This window comes from Amblyomma mixtum, chromosome 9, assembly GCF_055824585.1.
Source record: "Amblyomma mixtum isolate Tamu chromosome 9, ASM5582458v1, whole genome shotgun sequence".
Lineage (NCBI taxonomy): Eukaryota > Metazoa > Arthropoda > Arachnida > Ixodida > Ixodidae > Amblyomma > Amblyomma mixtum.
The window spans coordinates 86,820,835-86,838,808 of record NC_143020.1 but is presented as its reverse complement, the minus strand read 5'-3'; the positions used below and the strand labels follow the sequence as shown (position 1 = coordinate 86,838,808).

At 44.7% G+C, this 17,974-nt stretch overlaps 1 protein-coding gene across 1 annotated transcript; it reads right to left on the bottom strand.

Moving 5' to 3' along the window:
* Positions 1–823: 823 nt before the first annotated feature.
* LOC149330002 (uncharacterized) lies at positions 824–16,593 on the bottom strand. Its single transcript, XM_089559342.1, has 4 exons — positions 15,974–16,593; positions 15,737–15,803; positions 15,373–15,438; positions 824–1,819 (listed from the first exon to the last, which is right to left on the bottom strand). The coding sequence occupies exons 1-4, from the start codon at positions 16,496–16,498 to the stop codon at positions 1,095–1,097; spliced, it is 1,383 nt and encodes a 460-aa protein (XP_089415468.1). The 5' UTR covers positions 16,499–16,593; the 3' UTR covers positions 824–1,094.
* Positions 16,594–17,974: the final 1,381 nt, after the last annotated feature.

Here is a 17,974-nt window from a genome sequence, read left to right as displayed (position 1 = left end):
CTTCTTATGATCATCGAAACCGTGAAGACTGGCCAAAGAGCCGGGCAGAGCTTCGGGCGACTCGCCACCACATCTGTGCGACCAAGACTATGCCAGAGCAGCCACAAGCACAGATGGCCAAGGCAGCAAATCTTTCATCCCCTCCGTTGTCAGCAAAGAAAACAGTGAGTAAACGAGAATGAGAGAGAGTGGACATGAGTACTTGAGTGCGGTTGTGAGTACGAGGTTGTGAGAACGAGTGGTTGTGAGTGTTAGTGGACATGAGTGCAAGTGAGAGGTTGTGAGTGTGAGTGAGTAGTTGCAAGTGGTCATGAGTGCAAGCGTGAACGAGTGGTTGTAAGTGTGAGTGGAGATGAGTGAGCGGGTGTGAGTGCAAGTGCTGCGAGTGACCACCTCTCAAGGTGCCAAGGTACAGCCTTTGTCAAAAGTTTAGAGCCCAGGGAGTTTGCTTCTGGGCTGCATTGCTTTGCTTGTAATGCGATTTCACCGTCCCAAATCTCCTGAAGGTAAGATTTTTGGTCCTGCTCCCTTCGATGCGTAGGACTTCCACAAGTGCTGCAGGAGGGCCACAATAGTGCTTAGAAGCAAACCTCCTGGGCTCTAAACTTTTGACAAAGCCTGTACAATGTTTAGTGATATTAACGAGTAACTTAATAACAAACATCACACAAATTCGCCCACTCATACCAAATGAATAAAATAACTCTTGTGCACGCTTTTTCTGCCCCCAACCTCTCCAATGAGGCAGGCTGACAACTGGCACCAGTGATAAATCGTGGGCATAATGTTTTTGAATGTCTGTTTTCAGCAGGAAGTGATGTCATCCATGCATGCCAAGATTTTATTTCCATTCATACAAGTTTATCTCCTTAACAGACTGACATTCCTCATTCAGGAAAGCCTGAGTGACAGTGTTGTTCAAGGGAACAAATGTTGTTTATGAAAACTCCGTTAAAGTAAACAAAACTTACAAATGATGATATGATGCAGGTTAACTACCAAAACCTTTCAAAGGGTATTCAGCTAGAATCTCGTTAGCTTGCACATAAATTGGTAGCTAGCAAAACACTTTGACTAAGGGACACAAACCACTGCTATTCTTTGTGAATCGCCTTTTTGTGGAGTTTTAAATTTTGCCTCTGAGTGAATGTCTTTTGGCACAAGTCACATTGGTAGGGCTTTTCACCCTTATGGAATCTAACATGCCTCGCAAGACCTGAACGTACCGCAAAAGCCATGGGGCACAGTTGGCACTGAAACGGCTTTTCACCCGTGTGGGTACGGATGTGTCTCACCAGGCTGTTGCTCTGTGAAAAGCTGCTACCACAGTGGTCACAACGATATGGTCGTTCGCCTGTGTGAGTGTGCTGGTGTGACTCAAGATGGGCCTTGTTCGCAAAGCTGTTCCCACAAGCATCACATTTGTAGGGGCGGTCACCTGTGTGAGTGCGCTGGTGCGCGTTCAAAGTGGCTTTTTGTGTAAAGCTGCATCTACATTGGTCACAACAGTAAGGGCGCTCGCCTGTGTGAATGCGCTGGTGTTGCTTTAGGGTGAACTTGCGCGCAAAGCTTTTTCCACAATGGTCACAATGGTATGGGCGGTCAACGGTATGGTCTCGGAGATGCGCCACCAGCTTGGATCTCTTTTTGAATCCCTTGCTAGAGGGGGTGAACTTGTCAAGCTTCTTTTTTGCGGGCTTATCACGGTGGTTACCCCTGCCAGAGGGAGTAGATTCCGTGCAATGGCTCACTACGCGCCTTTGCCTCGTTGAATCTTGCACAGGAGGTGTGCCATGTCCGGTCTCCATGAAGATTGAACCTGCATTTTAAGACAAAGTACTTTCAACAAAATGCAAGAACCTACAATCCATAGTTCACTGGGAGTTAGGGATAAATGAATGTGGAGGACACACTCATCAACAGGTGTACATGTTTATCAAGTTTTAATCAACAGATAAGCCTAAGAATAATTTAGGACTGAAACAAGATGTCCCTACAGTGAAGTCTGCATGCAGTTGAAGAAAACAATTAGGCTGCAAGAAATCACATCTTTTTCAGTAACAGCAACGAAAGTGAGAACTGATGATGACAATGATGAATTTTTAGGATGCAAAAGCAACTTTGGTCAAAAAGCGCCATGGCACAAGACACTTTCGTCAACACAAGAAGGGCCTAAGGCTATTTTCCAGGCATTCCACCAAGCAGAAGCCAGGGGGAATGCTTGGTATTATACCACTGGTGGGTACCGAGTGACACAAAGAATCCAACCCTGCACATCCAACATGCGAGATGCACGCTCCAATGACTAGGCCACCGTTGCAGGGAGAGTGAATGTGGCGAGAAACAGCGAAGGGGGCGACTTGTGATCAGTTGTTGCATTATTCTGAACAGAAAGCACAGCAGCACTACACTCGTTTTACGGACATTTTGTGATGCAAGGCAACCAGCCATGCAACACTAAAAACGAACACTGCAGGTCAGTAAATCCGGTAAAACTGGCACTGCATTGTACAATAGTGTATGGCATCACTAGAGCACACAGTTTAAAAAAAAACATAGTCCAATTTTTTAAATGGCTTTGCATTACAATCAAACAATTTCCACCTCAAAGACAAATCAAAGCGCATACCACCATCATAAAATGAAATCCATACACAATGAATTCCACATGTGCAGATCAATATTAATCCATACAGCCAAATGTAACCTGCTCTTAAAAAGGCCTCAAAACGAAATGGAAGATGTCAGAACGCAGGGTAAATGAACACAGCAATGAATATAGTTTGGACAGAGTTAGTAATGCTCTGTACAATGGCAAAATGAGGCCACTCGCTTGTGAACAACCACAAGGAATCATAGTGTACTCTTCAGCAAAGTCAAAAGGACGCCCAAAAACCAGCAAACAGCGGCAAATAGAATAGAATATAAAATTCACCACACGATACAGCACAGGTTTCGCAGAGCCACAGCCATCACAAAGCCCCAACCAGGAGTGAAAAGACGTGGAGCTGCACTGAAATGTGCAAGCAAGCATTCGCAAATTCGAGGCCATACAGCACAAGAATCAGGATAAAGACTGATGGGGCAGACACAGAAGCATGAAAGGCTAAAAGTTCCAATGCGTGCCGTTTTCAACCTTGATGTTTCTGCTTTGATTAAAAGATGAAAGAATACTGTATAAATGAAAAAATCAGTTTGTCCACATAACAGAACGATCGCGCAAGTACCAGCATAACTGCATTACCTGCGATATAACACAAAGTTTTTCACAACCATCACCTCAGAGGTGATCTTGCTTTGATCTCTTAATAACAGGATAGGGTCCGATTCACCCCATTTTGCACCAAAAATAAAGGCATCATTTTCTGCCTTCCGTATTTTTGTTTGCGCATATTTTGGAACCAATGGGCCTTCTTTATTTAAGGAGCGCACCAGATGCTTATTTTTGTTCACCAAGTCACAAAGTTACTTGACGAAGGGTCATGCAATGTCATACTGACACCGGCACACACTTTGTTACCAAAATATGCCACATCTCCTAAATGCAATAATCTCGACAGCAATTCAACCTCTGAGTGATCAAATAATGTGACTCTACTGCTACTACTAATCACCTACCACAAGAGTACACAGGCTGCAGGCTTCACCTGATTGCTCCAAGTGGTTAGATGATTCGTACCATGATTGGAATGGGAATCCCATTGAGAGCTTAATTTAATCTGTTTAACCACTGCCCACTAGTGATTTCTGCTACAAGATTCAGAAGCAAAGAAGAAGAAAGAACTTCATGCCTATTTTTATTCGCGTTATTCCTTCCTTCCCTCTCCATCCAAAGCCTAATACCATTCCTATGAAGATAATTATTTCAGAAATGAGTTTACAAAATAAATTCTTGTTCTGAGGGCAGTCCCCACTTTCCTTATTATTTAAATACATGTAGTTCCAGCAAAATCATGAAAAATGCTTCCATCTCACTTTCCACGCAAGCATAGTGCACCGAGGTCATTGCACAAGGAATTTTCCAGGTTATGGGCATCATGCAATGGAGTCACGGAAGGCTGGCAGGCGTGGTATTGAAGGTTCCTTCCTTGGGAATCTTGTACACATTGGCTTATCAACAATGGCCTGCAAAATAACAGATAACAAGTAAGCGTCACTATAAAACAAACACAAATGCCACAAGCAGCGGGATCTGTGCTTTTGTGTAAATGGCAAAAAACAAGGAAGTGAGAATACACAAAATCTATGTCTGATTACACTTTCTGTCATCTCCTTTGTTCTGCAGGCACAAAATGTGAAAGGATATGGATAGAGAAAAAGAACTGCAACGGCAATCTACTGCGAGCAGCGAGTACAAATTTTTGAAACTGATGTTCTGGTTTGGTTTTGGTTCATGGGGTTTAACGTCCCAAAGCGACTAAGGCTATGAGAGACGCCGTAGTGGAGGGCTCCGGAAATTTCGACCACCTGGGGTTCTTTAACGTGCACTGACATCGCACAGTACACGGGCCTCTAGAATTTCTCCTCCAAAGAAATTCAACCGCCGCGGCCGGGATCAAACCCGCGTCTTTCGGGTCAGCAGCCGAGCACCGTAGCCACTGAGCCACCGCGGCGGCGAAACTGATGTTCTCTACCAGCTAAAATGCAATGCTACTTGTGGTATTTTTAGCACAGCTGGTCTTGTTAGTTCTCTTGGCACAGATAGATGGATTCATAGGCAGCTAACTTTACACAAGAACATAAGTGAAGGTAAGGTTCTGCATATGTTCGTAGGAGAAGTTTGCACTCAAAGGTTCTCCATCAGGCATGTACTCTTTGTCCTCCTAATAATGCTCCTTATGCCAGCAATTTGAAACAACGTGTAGTAGATTAAGGAGAAGTCTCCAAGGCCTCAACTGCATTGTTTGCATGCTTTGTGTATTGAATACGTGTAATTCAGTCCTAGGTAAACGGACTGAGTCATGAGTAGACTCACTCAAGCTCATATTCACATGATTATCTTATCTGAGTGGTGAACGAGTTGGATCCAGACTCAAAATCAGATCGTGACCCAAGTCGTGGGCGAGTCTGGTCAGGCTCATATTATGATCTGTGTTTTCGCAACGCAGTGCACGATCAAATTTTTTTGCCTTGTTTAATAACAGTGGAGAGGAGGAATGATTTACTGCCGCGACCAAGGACGCTTGAGGGTGAGGCAGTGTGGCGACACTGTGGGCAACCGAAGAAGGGGATTCCACGGAAGCAAGGAAGACGGCATTTTGTCCCATCCGCATTGCTAGTTTACATGAGTGCATTAATGAGCCAGTAGCTTTGTCAGAGTCCTTCCATGCTGCTGAGAGTTCATCTTACCACGATGATTTGCAATCCGTAAATCATGACATGTACTGTACATAAGCTGCCTAATTTTAGCATAAAGGCAAAATAGCACTTATCTGCATTAAGCTTAAACATGTGGCCCATGCAGCTTGAAACATGTAATTGGAAACACCAGGGTACAAACCTAATCCAAAGAGCGTCAAGCTGAGAACATGCATTCGTGAGCCTTAATTTGGATCTCTGTGGCCACACACATGCGGAGGCCAAAAAGTCTGACCAGATTACCATGACGGCAGCAGATAAGATGAGAAACTGGTCATGCTTTCCGGCCACATATGCGGCCACAGGGACGTCAGGGGATAATACAGCGTGTCCAACATTGGTTTTTTTTTTTTTACTATGGCATCAACCGACCGCCAGTTCACAATGAGACCCTATGCATTGCCACAGAAAAACTTTGACTTGTCATGCTACATGACTACGTTTGTGGCTGTCGTGACATGTGGCAACACAGTACGTAGGCCCAGATGAGATGTCCTCCACTGACCTTTTGAGAGTAAAATTAATCATAAAAATATGGCAATATTCAAACATAACAACCACCCAAAACAAATTTAATACAATATTTTTTACTCCAGGAAGTGAGAAACACGTGCACGACTAACCAAAGATTTTCCAACCAAGAAAAGAATGCTTCAGTTGTGATTTCAAGCTCAGTATCCAACTGCACTACAAAAATAACTCCTGGCTTACTTTTACGCAATCATTTCACCTGAAACTTCCTAGCAAAAATATTATGCTAAATAACAGACAAAAAAGCACATATGAAATAAATAAAATGATGGCTTAAAGAAGACGCATTATCACAACTAAGAAAGGCAGGACAATTTGTGAACCTGGAGGAGATAGTGCGTAACATGCAAGGAAGTCTTACAAAAACACACAATGGCTAATGAGCCATCAGACTCCAAGGAAAATGTAGAACGAAAGAATTGCACAACATGTCACAGAAACGGAAGGAATATAGCGTAGAATACAAGAAATAGCCTTGGATGAAAAAAACTTAAACAGAACAGGATCCAAAGGTTACAAATAACAGCAATAAAAGGTTACAGATAGGAAGAAGCAGAAGAAAAATGTAACAATGAACCACTTTAACTCATTAGGCGAGGTCGCACTCGCCACAGGCCTGATCCAAAGGGGATGCCAATAGTTATCTATTTATCTAGGGGAGATATCTTTGTGCACAGTACAAGGACAAGTCCCGCAATACATATTTTACAGGATCGGAGCATCAAGCAATGGGTCGGCATAGACTAGCCACAGTTCCGCAGGAACCTTCATCTCCCGGCTATTGGTGCTCCTCCAACGCCTGCAAAACCAACACAGAAAAGAGCACAACACACACACAGAAAAAAGGCACTGGCATTGTTCAATATGGCTATAGGATGTAGACCTGCTTTTTCAAGTCGTCTATTAAGTGGAACTGAAGGGTATCATGCAGTGTTCATTCCTGTGTAGCAGCTATATTAGGGTGCGGAAAAGGGATTTTGTGTATGAATGCCAAGGGGACTAATTCCATATACAAAAAAAAACAAAGATTGGTGGTATGCCGTGAAGCTGTTTGCACCAGTTTTTCGTGTAAACCGCTGGTTACAGGTACCGCCATCAGGATATGGTTGACCAGCTTCCACAAGTCACCATACCGCACCATGAACAGTTTTCACACACAACGCCACAGAATTCATAAAGCGGTTTTGGTTTATGGGGGTTTAACGTCCTAACGCGACTCAGGCTATGAGGGATGCCGTAGTGAAGGGCTCCAGAAATTTATACCACCTGGGCTTCTTTAACAAGTACTGACACCGCACAGTACACGGGCCTCTAGAATTTTGCCTCCGTCGAAATTCAACCACCGCGGCCGAGATCAACCCTGCGTCTTTTGGGTCAGCAGGCAGCTGAGTGCCATAACCACAGACTGATCAGCTTACTGTCCGTTGCCTACAATTAAGGTATTTACCAAGGTAATCGCTAATAGGTCAAGACAACCATAGACTTCAATCAACCAAATGATCAGGCAGACTTCCATTCCTCGCGCACATTTATCCGGATCTATACAACCCGAACTGTAAACACTATGGCCAATGAGCCACCTACGATCACATCCTGTGGGACTGCACAATAGAGCCAACTCCGGGTGATCTAGTTACCGCTCCTTCTCTCGAGCGGTGGGAGACCGTGCTGGCTAGCTCTGACCCTGGAATGCAAGTTTTGGTGGCGGAGTGGGCTGACAAAGTCGTCGAGGGCTATGTACTCTTGACCACTTAATGCGACCACTTAACAACCTCTTTCCAGTGAATAAAATGTTTTACAACCAATTAAAGTCAATCCGGCTTAACTTGTACATGCAATGGTTTGCTTGTCGCCATTGCGTACTGCCCGAATAGAGGCCATATGTGGTGGTTCCACTCTACTGTATTGAAACTACACTACGGCAACGCACGTTGAATGCGCAGCACTAGAACATGTCCAGCTCAATGCCGCGACGCGCAATGGATGTCACGTGTACCCTGAACTCAGCGCATGGCCAGGGCCTTTGCTAGAAGGACCTGATCATGCGTAGAGTTTTAAAATACAGCTCCTGTCCGGGCTTGTTTTCAGAAAACTCGATTAGGTGACGCTATGCCGAGATCCTTTGGGGGTGCACTTCGTTAATTGCAATTGTAGAACATCCTACTCCGGCCATTGTAATGGATTTCAGCGCATTCGGAGTGGAGTAAAGGAGGTATTACCCTAGTGTGCGAGCTGCCTGTTCCCTTTTCCGCAACATACAGAGACTTCCATATTTATCTAGCTCCCGGTATTTAAAAAAATTGCTCAGCACAAATATCAAAAGACCAAATATCGCTCACAAGATAGCGTATGTTTCTTTTGTGTCGAGTTTCATGACGCATAACCGACAACTAGTAAGCGCCAACAAAAGGATAGAATTTGTTTGCCACTAAGAAACCTCTGAGATGCTGATAAAATCTCATATAGTTTGATAAGCTTGTTTTATTTAAGATAAAAACACGAGACACGTACACAAGTGCACCTTCTCCAATGAGCAAACAGGGTGAAAAGACCGGTAGACATTCAAAATAGAAGAGTTCCAAGTATATCTTCCTCACTTTGTCCGGCTTTTACGCATAAACATAAAATACAACTCATTCATATGGTGACCACTTCTCTGGAGCTCGCATGTCGATGTCTCTTCATTTACAAGAATAAACTGTGCAGTGTGTGCATCCAATATATGCAAAGGCAAGATAAAATGACGTCAAGTAATGATTTATATAAGAAAAAGCTGTGCTGGTACAACGTCAGGCGTTCATGCCTTTTTGTCAATGCATATGCATAGACAGAATAAGTGCCGTACCTTTAATTTTGTTCTCTTTAATAAATGACCTCATTTGAAACTTTGCAAGCATTGTTCTGAACATCACAATATGAAAATTGAGGTTTCATTTCCAGCTGGAAATGCACTTCTTCCGTTGGAAATGGCATTTCCCAGCTGGAATTTTTCTAGCTGGAAAATATGAAATCGAGCTTGAAGAAGGAAGTAACAAATCCAGTTGAAATTTGCAGAACAATGACAAATGCATTGAGTCGTGTTCTGCAATGCTGGGGACAATATCGGCGATCATGTCTCATCGGAGAATTGGAAAAGCAAACACCACATGCAAATGAAAGTGGCTTTTCCAGGTGGAAATCGCCATTTCCAGTTCAGACAGATACAGGCCTTCCTCTAAAAAACAAAAGAAATCTGTGTGGCACTTCCTGTGTGCATTAAAGGGTCCCTGAAAAGGGTGTTCGAGGTTGGCTATAGAATGCTTGCATTATGCAGAGAACAGGCCACCAAGCGTTCATGCAGCATAAAAGACCTCAAAAGCGAGCCGAGAATTTAGAATACACTGTCAAGAACTCTCCTTCCGCGCCTCGAGGTGACCAGAGATGCCAAGCTTTCGCCCCAATTCACGCGCATTGAGTCATGTAGCCCTCTTTACGTCAGCAGCGGAATGCCATCATTGGTTCGCCGTGCCAGTGCCGTCAATGCCAAACCAGTTTAGCAGGCATTGCCTCCGCCCCCTGGGAGATTCCCAAACGCATCGGCAGTCAACGGAGGGACCAAGTGTGTGTAGCCAGCGGACCGACATTTCAGCACGCAAACAGTGATGAGAGGAGACGGAAAGGCACAAAGACGTGGAAATTCAAATTTTGACTACAGATAACTCAGCTTCCACAAAACGTATCAACAAAATTTTGCTGGAGGATATTTGTGATGCTGTGTTCTCTAGCATCCTAAGCATATCGCATCTTTGTTGAGACCCCCTTAAGAAATAAGCGCAAGGTAGCAGACATTAGGAAGTGTAAAATGGAGAAAATCAAGCATGCTCTAAAGACCGGAGGTAGCCTAAAAGCAGTAAAGAGAAAACTAGGCACAGGTAAAAACCAGGTGTATGCCTAAGAGACAAAGAGGGCAATGTCATGAACGTTATGAATAAGATAGTTAAAGTAACCGAAGAGTTCTACACAAATCTATACAGTAGCAAAAGTAATCAGAACGTTACTGAGAGGCAGCAGAGCACAGCAATGGGACATCCTGCCAGTAATGAAGGAGGAAGCCTTAGGAACAATGCAAAGGGGGAAAGCAGCTGGTGAGGATCAGGTAACGGCAGATTTGTTGAAGGATGGAGGAGAGATTGTGCTAGAAAAACTAGCCACCCTGTATACGCAACACCTTGTGACCTCTAGCGTACCAAGTGCTTGGAAGAACGCTACGATTATCTTAAAGGGTCCCTGAAACGGTGTCCATGCAGGCAAAGAGAAGTCGAAGTATTGATAGATATTGAACGATCCGTCATCCTACCGCAAAAATTTTTGATCTACCTTGTGTGGAACCAGAGATAATGGCTATTAAAAATGACCACCAGCCTTTTCCCTCTCAACTCGTACACCGGAGCGGACCATAAAAAAATAAAGATTACAGGCCGGGACCATGCTCCGCCCACAAATACGTCATCGACGAGATCGGTTTGTTTACTTCCGGTTGACGCGCTCTTTCGCTCGCTCGCTCGCTTTCCCGCTGTCTGCTGTGTTCACCTGTCTCGCAACCGTCGCTGCGGCTTCTCTCGTACTATGGACCCCGAGCTGAAGGAACGACTTTTGCGGATGAGTGCCGAAATGGGATTTCAGCCTTAAGGCGGGGACATATGTGCGAAAAGTGTGTGCGATTCGCTGCGGCGCGCCGTTGTGAACGAGTCGTCGTAACGACCGATCGCAGCTCGTCTCCTGCGTCCAACCTGTTGGATGTCAACGACGAGCCGCGCGCTGAAAACGCAACGACGGGAAGCGGGAGCCAATACGAGCGCGGAGAGCGGCAGCGTCATGGTGCCGTACAGCGCGCTGCTCAGGGCGCTCGGGGCCGAGCCACGCCGGACCGGCCTGCCAGCCTTGATGCCGGCCGCCGGCGACTGAAAAACGCGCTAGTATTGTTTGTTCTCGTCCATAGCAAGCCCTTGGATAGATGCATGTCAAAAATGCATAATTTCTGACGATCGTTGGCCAATACCGAGTTGCTGGTAAAAGTGATGACTGCGATACAAGCAAATTTCATCCCACAGCCGCTTTGGTGCTGCTGCTACTTGGTGCGGTTCGCCTACCGTCTGCTAGCTCCGTTGCTGAAGGCATTGTGGAAATCGAACATATCTTTTATTATGGGACGAGTTCGCAGTAAAGCGATGTAAATAGTAGGCCTTTTATTATAGCGCAGGCGACTTCCGAAGCGCCGTCAGCTGCGGTTTCAATGCGAAACCAGATAGGCCTAGCGACGACTAGGGCAGCCTGGGACCAGCGCGCAGTTCGTCGCGCGGCGTTGTCGCAGGCGGTGTCGTTGCCGAAAGATCCACTTTTGCACAGACATATTTTCGTTGCTCGAATCTAGGAACATCCTCACTGGTATCATGGCTGTTTTGCATTTTCTTGTGCGAACGTGATGTACGCCGAGCATGCCGGCCGGCCGGCCAGCCTGGATCCCGTCTGCCGGCGTCATAAAAACGAGCTAAAGTGTGTTTTTGACGTAAATAACAAACCCTGGGATAAGAAATGTGAAAAATGTGTCATTTTTGAGGATCGCTGACCAATACTGAGCTGCTGGTAAAGGTAACGACTGTGATACGAGCAAATTTCTTGCCACAACCGTCTCGCAGCTGCCGCTGGCCCGACGTGGGGTCCGGCTCGCCTGGCGCCCGCTCGCTTCGCTGCTGAAGGAGTCGCGGAAAGTGACCATACTATTATTTTATTGTGAGATTATGCTGTTGACTGCAAAGCGATGTGTAGAGTAAGCCTTTTATTATAGCTCAGGCGACTTCCGAAGCGCCGGCCGCTGCAGCTTCGATGCCAAAGAGGCAATAGGCCTAGCGACGACCACGGCAGCCAGGCAGCAGCAGAGCTCGTCGCCCGGAGCGCCCGCGAGCGGTGCCGTTGCCGAAAGCTCGCAACATAAGCAGGCATGCTTTGTCGCTGCTCGAGAAGTATATCTGATAACAAGGCGATCTTGCCTTGTGATATTTGTACACCATCCCAAGCAGCGCTCAGGCATTGCTGCACGGCGGCGAAGTGCGACTGCGACACCGGTTGTGAGCGAAGCTTGGGTAGAGTGGCGCAGCGATGCTCACCGCTCCGTGTGTCCCTGCTTGTAGTGGGGCGGCAGTTCGCAAGCGACGATCGGTGCGGCGCGTTGGCCAAGTTTTTAAGGACACGCCGTTCAGAAATCGGGCGCTGAATCCTGACGACGACGACAGCTCGCTCACTTCCATCTTTCGGCAGACAGTGCCGAAGGGCAATATCTTGCCGGTCCCTGGCTTTGCACTCAATGACACAGCACGGCCGATTCATTTCGATTGAGCATGCGACGGAGGTCACGAAAGAAATCAGTAGCGCGGTGACTGAACCGCACCTCGATATTCGATTCGATGGCGACGCCGGCGGAGTGACACAAGCGGTACGAGCAGACGACAACAATGTAAACCGGAAGTGCAGTACTAATTTCTGACACCGAACACACAATAACTGCGTAAACATGCATATAAACGACAACTCTGCTTGCTGAAATGCGAAATGTTTCCGAAAAGAGTAAGAGTGTGAAGTATTTAGAGCTTCTAGTTTGTTAAATGCGTGATTTCACGTTGGCAGCGCGAACCAATCATAGCGCAGCACTTGTGACGTAAAGAGTACAAACTGACGTAATGAGTACGGATTCGGGCGGAAGTTCACCGCCGCTGGTCGCCGCGAGGCTCGGGAGAGGTAGTTTTTGAAAATGTATTACAAATTATCTAGTCGCCTTCGATGTATTGTACGCGGCATGAACGTTCAGTGGCCTACGCTCTACATAATGCAAGTATTTGTTTGCCAACCTCAGACACCCCTTTCAGGGACCCTTTAATGCATAAGAAAGAAGGCGTTAGGGACTTGAAAAATTACAGACCGATTAGCTTACTATACGTTGCCTACAATTAAGGTATTTACCAAGGTAATCACTAATAGGTCAGGACAACCACTGACTTCAATCAACCAAATGATCAGGCAGGCTTTCGTAAAGGATACTTGACAATATACCATATTGATGCTATCAGTTAGCTGATAGAGAAATGCGCAGAAGGTAAACAACCCTTAAATATAGCCTCCACTGATTATGAGAAAGCATTTGACTCAGTGGAAACCTCAGATGTGATGCAGGCATTGCGGAATCAGGGTGTAGAAGAGTGTTATGTGAAAATATGGGAAGATATCTATAATGATTGCACAGCTAGCATAGCCCTCCACAAAGTCAGCAATAGAATTCCAATAAAGAAAGGTGTAAGGCAGGGAGACATGGTCTCGCCAATGCTATTCACCGCCTGTTTACAGGAGGTATTTCGGCGTCTGAAATGGGAACAGTCGGGGACAAGAGTTAATGGAGAGTACTTAAGTAATCTGTGATTCGCTGATGACAATGCCTTGCTAAGTCACTCAGGACATGAATTGCAAACCATGATCAATGAGTCAGACAGGCAGAGCAGAACGGTGGGGCTAAAAATTAACATGAAGAAAATTAAAGTAACGTTGAACAGTCTAACAAGGGAACAGCAGTTCGCGATTGGTAGAGAGGTGCTGGAAGTAGTAAGAGAATATGTCTATTTAGGGCAGGTAGTGACCACTGATCCGGATCATGAGAGGGAAATAACAAGAAGAATATGAATATAGTGGAGCACATATGGCAGGTTCTCTCACATCATGAATGGCAATTTATCAATATGCCTCAAGAGAAAAGTATACAACAGCTGTATCTTACCAGTACTCACTTATAGGTCAGAAACGTGGAGGCTAATGAAGAGGGTTCAGCTTAAATTAAGGACAACAGAGCAAGCTATGGAAAGAAAAATGATAGGTATAACGCTAAGAGATCGGAAGCGGGCGGAGTGGGTGAGGGAACAAACGCGGGTTAATGACATTCTCGTTGCAATCAAGAGGAAGAAATGGGCTTGGGCAGGGCATGCAATGCGAAGGCAAGATAACTGCTGGTCCTTAAGATAAGAGTGGATTCCAAGAGAAGGCAAGCATAGCAGAGGTGGCAGAAAGTTAGGTGGGAGGATGAGGTCTTGTTTGCAGGGATAGGGTGGCCGCAACTGGCAAAGGACAGGGTTAATTGGAGAGACATGAGAAAAGCCTTTGCCCTGCAGTGGCCATACTAAGGCTGATGATGTTGATGGCTTCAACTCCAAATCAGAACCATCCTTTCATAGGCAGAAATATTTTTCCAACACCAATTTTCAAGCTGTCCTCCAATACAGGATATACTAGGCAAATTCGCTGCTTGTTACGGGTGGCAAACCTTTAAACATTTGACATAGACTTTAAAATCACATTTCTCAGTACAGGTGATAGATTCCTGATAGAACAATGGACAGAGATGGTTTCCTTTTATAGCAAAATTACAATGTATTCGATGGGGTTGAATTTCAAAACTGGTGTCCAGAGAAGGCTGTCCGGTCTCTCTGAGCACATACAACGCATAAGAGTGAACAAACTTAATACAACCTTTGCATATGAAAAGTTTAGACCATCTTGGACCTATGCTAGCAGGCACAAGTTTTTGCTAAATAAACTTTCAGTTACTCCACATAAAAGCGGTGTCCTGCACGGGGAAGACTCCACAATGTGCAACAAAGAAGAACGGGAGTTATTCATTTTGAGTTCACCTAAAAGGTTGCTCATCGATCTTTATTAGAATGAATGTGTGCAACGGCATGTGTATGTACTAATTACACAGTGGCTGAAATATGAGAAGTTTAAACTTTTCTCCAAAGCAACTAACAAAAAACGAACACAAGATAATATGCCACTGGTAATGCAATCCCATCAGAAAAAATAGCTTTGCTGTGGGGAAAAGCATTGAGTGCTGATAAGAGTGATGATAGCAGTTCTTTTCTGGATGCAAGGCACAATGACATCTAAGGATGCTTGAAGTATACGATTAAAAAAAAAAGCTTTTTGAAGAACTGCACTGCTTTTGAATTTTTATGTACAATGTATAAAGCAAGTGAGTTTTACAAACAGCCAGAATGAATTCAACCGTTTGCAAAACTGCAATAAAATACTAATGTGCACAAAGCCATTTCACACAACTGACCCAAATAGTGAACTTTACAACACACTAAAAGATGACAATGCTTGTCGTAGACACTAATCACAGTATTTTTTGTTTCAGCAGCCTCGACCCTTGCAGCGTGTTATCATGAACACCTATGTATATAGTTAAGGCTTTTTCAAGTAACATCAACACAGCAAAGAAGCTAGCACAATGTGAAATGGTCACAAACAACTGGTACTGTGATGGATGAAACATGGTGTGGAAACAATGCTCCACAAATATTATGCTATTTATATAACAGCAGAGACAGTGCTTTGAGAAATGGTGATGCTGATGTTAGTGAACTCTTTTGTTGGTTTTCGTTACAAAGAACAAATAACTCTTACAGGCCTGCAAATTTAAGAAAGGTACATCATTTTCAGGCTGGACAACTACTGCCACCAACACCGCTTCTATAAACACACAAAAATTTTCACAGGAGCAGGTTTCTCTGTATGGTCATGAAAATAGTTCCAGAAACAGTGATACTAATGAGTTAATTTATAATTAAGCTCTCAAAAATTATCCCAATTATTGTGTGACCTTTCACTCCCCCAAATCTCTTCGTTGAGGCGCAGTGACAACTATCACCAGTGAATAATATTGGGCACAAGGTTTTTGAATGTAACTCTCCAAGCCAAAGTGATGCCAGTAAGATAAGATCATTATTTTATTTAAATTTATGCAAGTTTACAAGCATAGCAGGCTCACCCTCCGTGATCAGGAAAGACTCCAAGCGAGTGTCTGTGTAGTCTAAGGGAACAACAAATGTAATTCTCTGACAAGTTTACCAAAAGGAACAAAACTGAGAAATGAATTTAATCATCCAGGCTAGCTACCAGCGCCTTTCATAGGGTAGCCAGCTAGAATCTTGCTAGCTTCTGCACAAATAGGTAGTTCCCAAAACATTTATACCAAAGGCATTATGGACAACTATTTTTAGTGAACAGCCTTCTTGTGGTAGTTCAAAGTATTCCTCTGAGTGAATCTCTTTTCACACAAGTCACATTGGTAGGGCTTTTCACCCGTATGGGTTCTAACATGTTTCACAAGGGTTGAACGTACCGCAAAGGCCATGGGGCACAGCTGGCACTGATAGGGCTTTTCACCCGTGTGGGTACGGATGTGCGACACCAGGTGTTCCCTCCGTATATAGCTGCTACCACAGTGGTCGCAACGGTAAGGACGTTCTCCTGTGTGAGTGCGCTGGTGTCTCTCCAGATCTGACCTTTGTGCAAAGCTGCTACTGCAGTGGTCACAGTGGTATGGGCGGTCACGTGTGTGAGTGCGCTCATGTACCTTTAAGGTGGAATTTAGTGCAAAGCTCTTTCCACAGTTGTTACAGTGGTATGGGCGGTCACCTGTATGGACTCGTGGATGCCACACTAGATGGTATCTACTTTTGAATCTATTGCTGCAGTGGGTGCATTTGTGCAGCTTATTTCCTGTGGGATTACCCTGGCGGTCACCCATGCCAGGAGTAGATTCATTGCAGTGGCTCACAGGGTGCCTTTCACTGGTTGAATCTTCCACAGGAGGTGTGCCATGGTCGCTCTGTGTCACGACTGAACCTGCGTAGCACAGGAAGAGTAATTTAAATAAACTGCGAGAACCAACAATCCACAGTTCACTTGGAATTAGGAATGAATGTTGAACGCAGCGGACAAACTCATCAAAAGCTGTTGATGTCTATCAAAAGTTTCATTCAACAGGTCAGCCTTAAAGAGAACTCATGCCTGAAACAAGATGTCTCTACAGTCAATTCTGCACGCAGGCAAAAAAAAACATTTAGGTTTCAAGAAATGTCATCACTGCCTAATAAATATGGCAGCCGTTGTAATCCATCCAAAGTTGCTGCATTTGACCCTTGCACTTACATAAACTGGCATCATGAAAGACACTGACCAAAGTCCACCCAAGTGGGCTTAATCCTTTCTGGTCATCTGACACGCAGCGCCTGACAGCAGAAAATTGCACGTCCAGTCAGTTCAGGGCATGGCTTGATACCCATGATTGACTGCTATTTCCATATGGAGAATTTCGCGCCATTGGTTAGACTTATAGTACCCCGCAAATTAACTATTTGGCTTTCCTTCCAAGGATAGCTCCCCACACTGATACAAAACTATTTTGTTGATGACATGGTTTTAAAGACAATAAATTGCACCAAAAAATCACGGCATGACTTCAATTCTAGTAGATGAATGTTATTGACAGTTGTCAAATGACTTTGTAGAAAAGACGACTTTAGTGACAAAGAAAACTATGTGCCCCCTGCGACAAGGATTGCGAGCTGCATGCAGTGAGAGAATGGTAAAAGGAGGCAGACGGGAGATGGTGTTTTTTTTTTGTAAGGTTTCGGAGAGGAAGACTGGCCTCCACCTGCGAGGTACTACACTCTAATCAAGTATGGGTGAAACTCTACCAAAGCTGAACAAAAATGCTTTAAATATGTGTCTATAACCAAATCTTGCTGTGGCAGTCACTTTCTTTGCGGTGGGCTAGAAGGACCAAAAGAATGCTGACCAGTGTAGTAGTCACTGGAAAAAATACACTCAACCGGAAAGGGTCAATAGCTAAACAAGTAGCTATCAGCTAAGCTTAGCCCAATGCCCAATGGCATTTTTTTTCTTTTATTCGGTCTGTGTAGGTAGGCCAAGGCTAGAGGCCAAAAGCCTCAGGAAGCTTTGGTACCCTGTACAATTTCCTGCATCAATGAACAGAACTCACAGCAGTGACAGTTCAGTGATTACAGTCAACATATCACAGAGAAACACTTTCCCGAAATTCGAAGGCATATATCACCATCACTGACCACAGTTACAGTTACGTAAACTGAACCTTCCGTATCCTACAAACTGCCCTTTGAAAGAGCCTTCAGGAAAGCATATATGGAGAAAAAGTGTTGGTTCTAACCTGGAGAACTATGTCCACAAGGTACAGCACCTT

Excerpts from the sequence above, each read along its gene's own strand:
- LOC149330002 (XM_089559342.1), bottom strand. The coding sequence starts at position 16,498 with ATGGGTGACCGCCAGGGTAATCCCACAGGAAATAAGCTGCACAAATGC. Across the intron at positions 15,804-15,973 it reads TGAACTACCACAAGAAGGCT|AGAATTACATTTGTTGTTCC; the intron begins GTTCACTAAAAA and ends TAAACTTGTCAG. Across the intron at positions 1,820-15,372 it reads TTTCTTAAATTTGCAGGCCT|GTTCAATCTTCATGGAGACC; the intron begins GTAAGAGTTATT and ends CTTAAAATGCAG.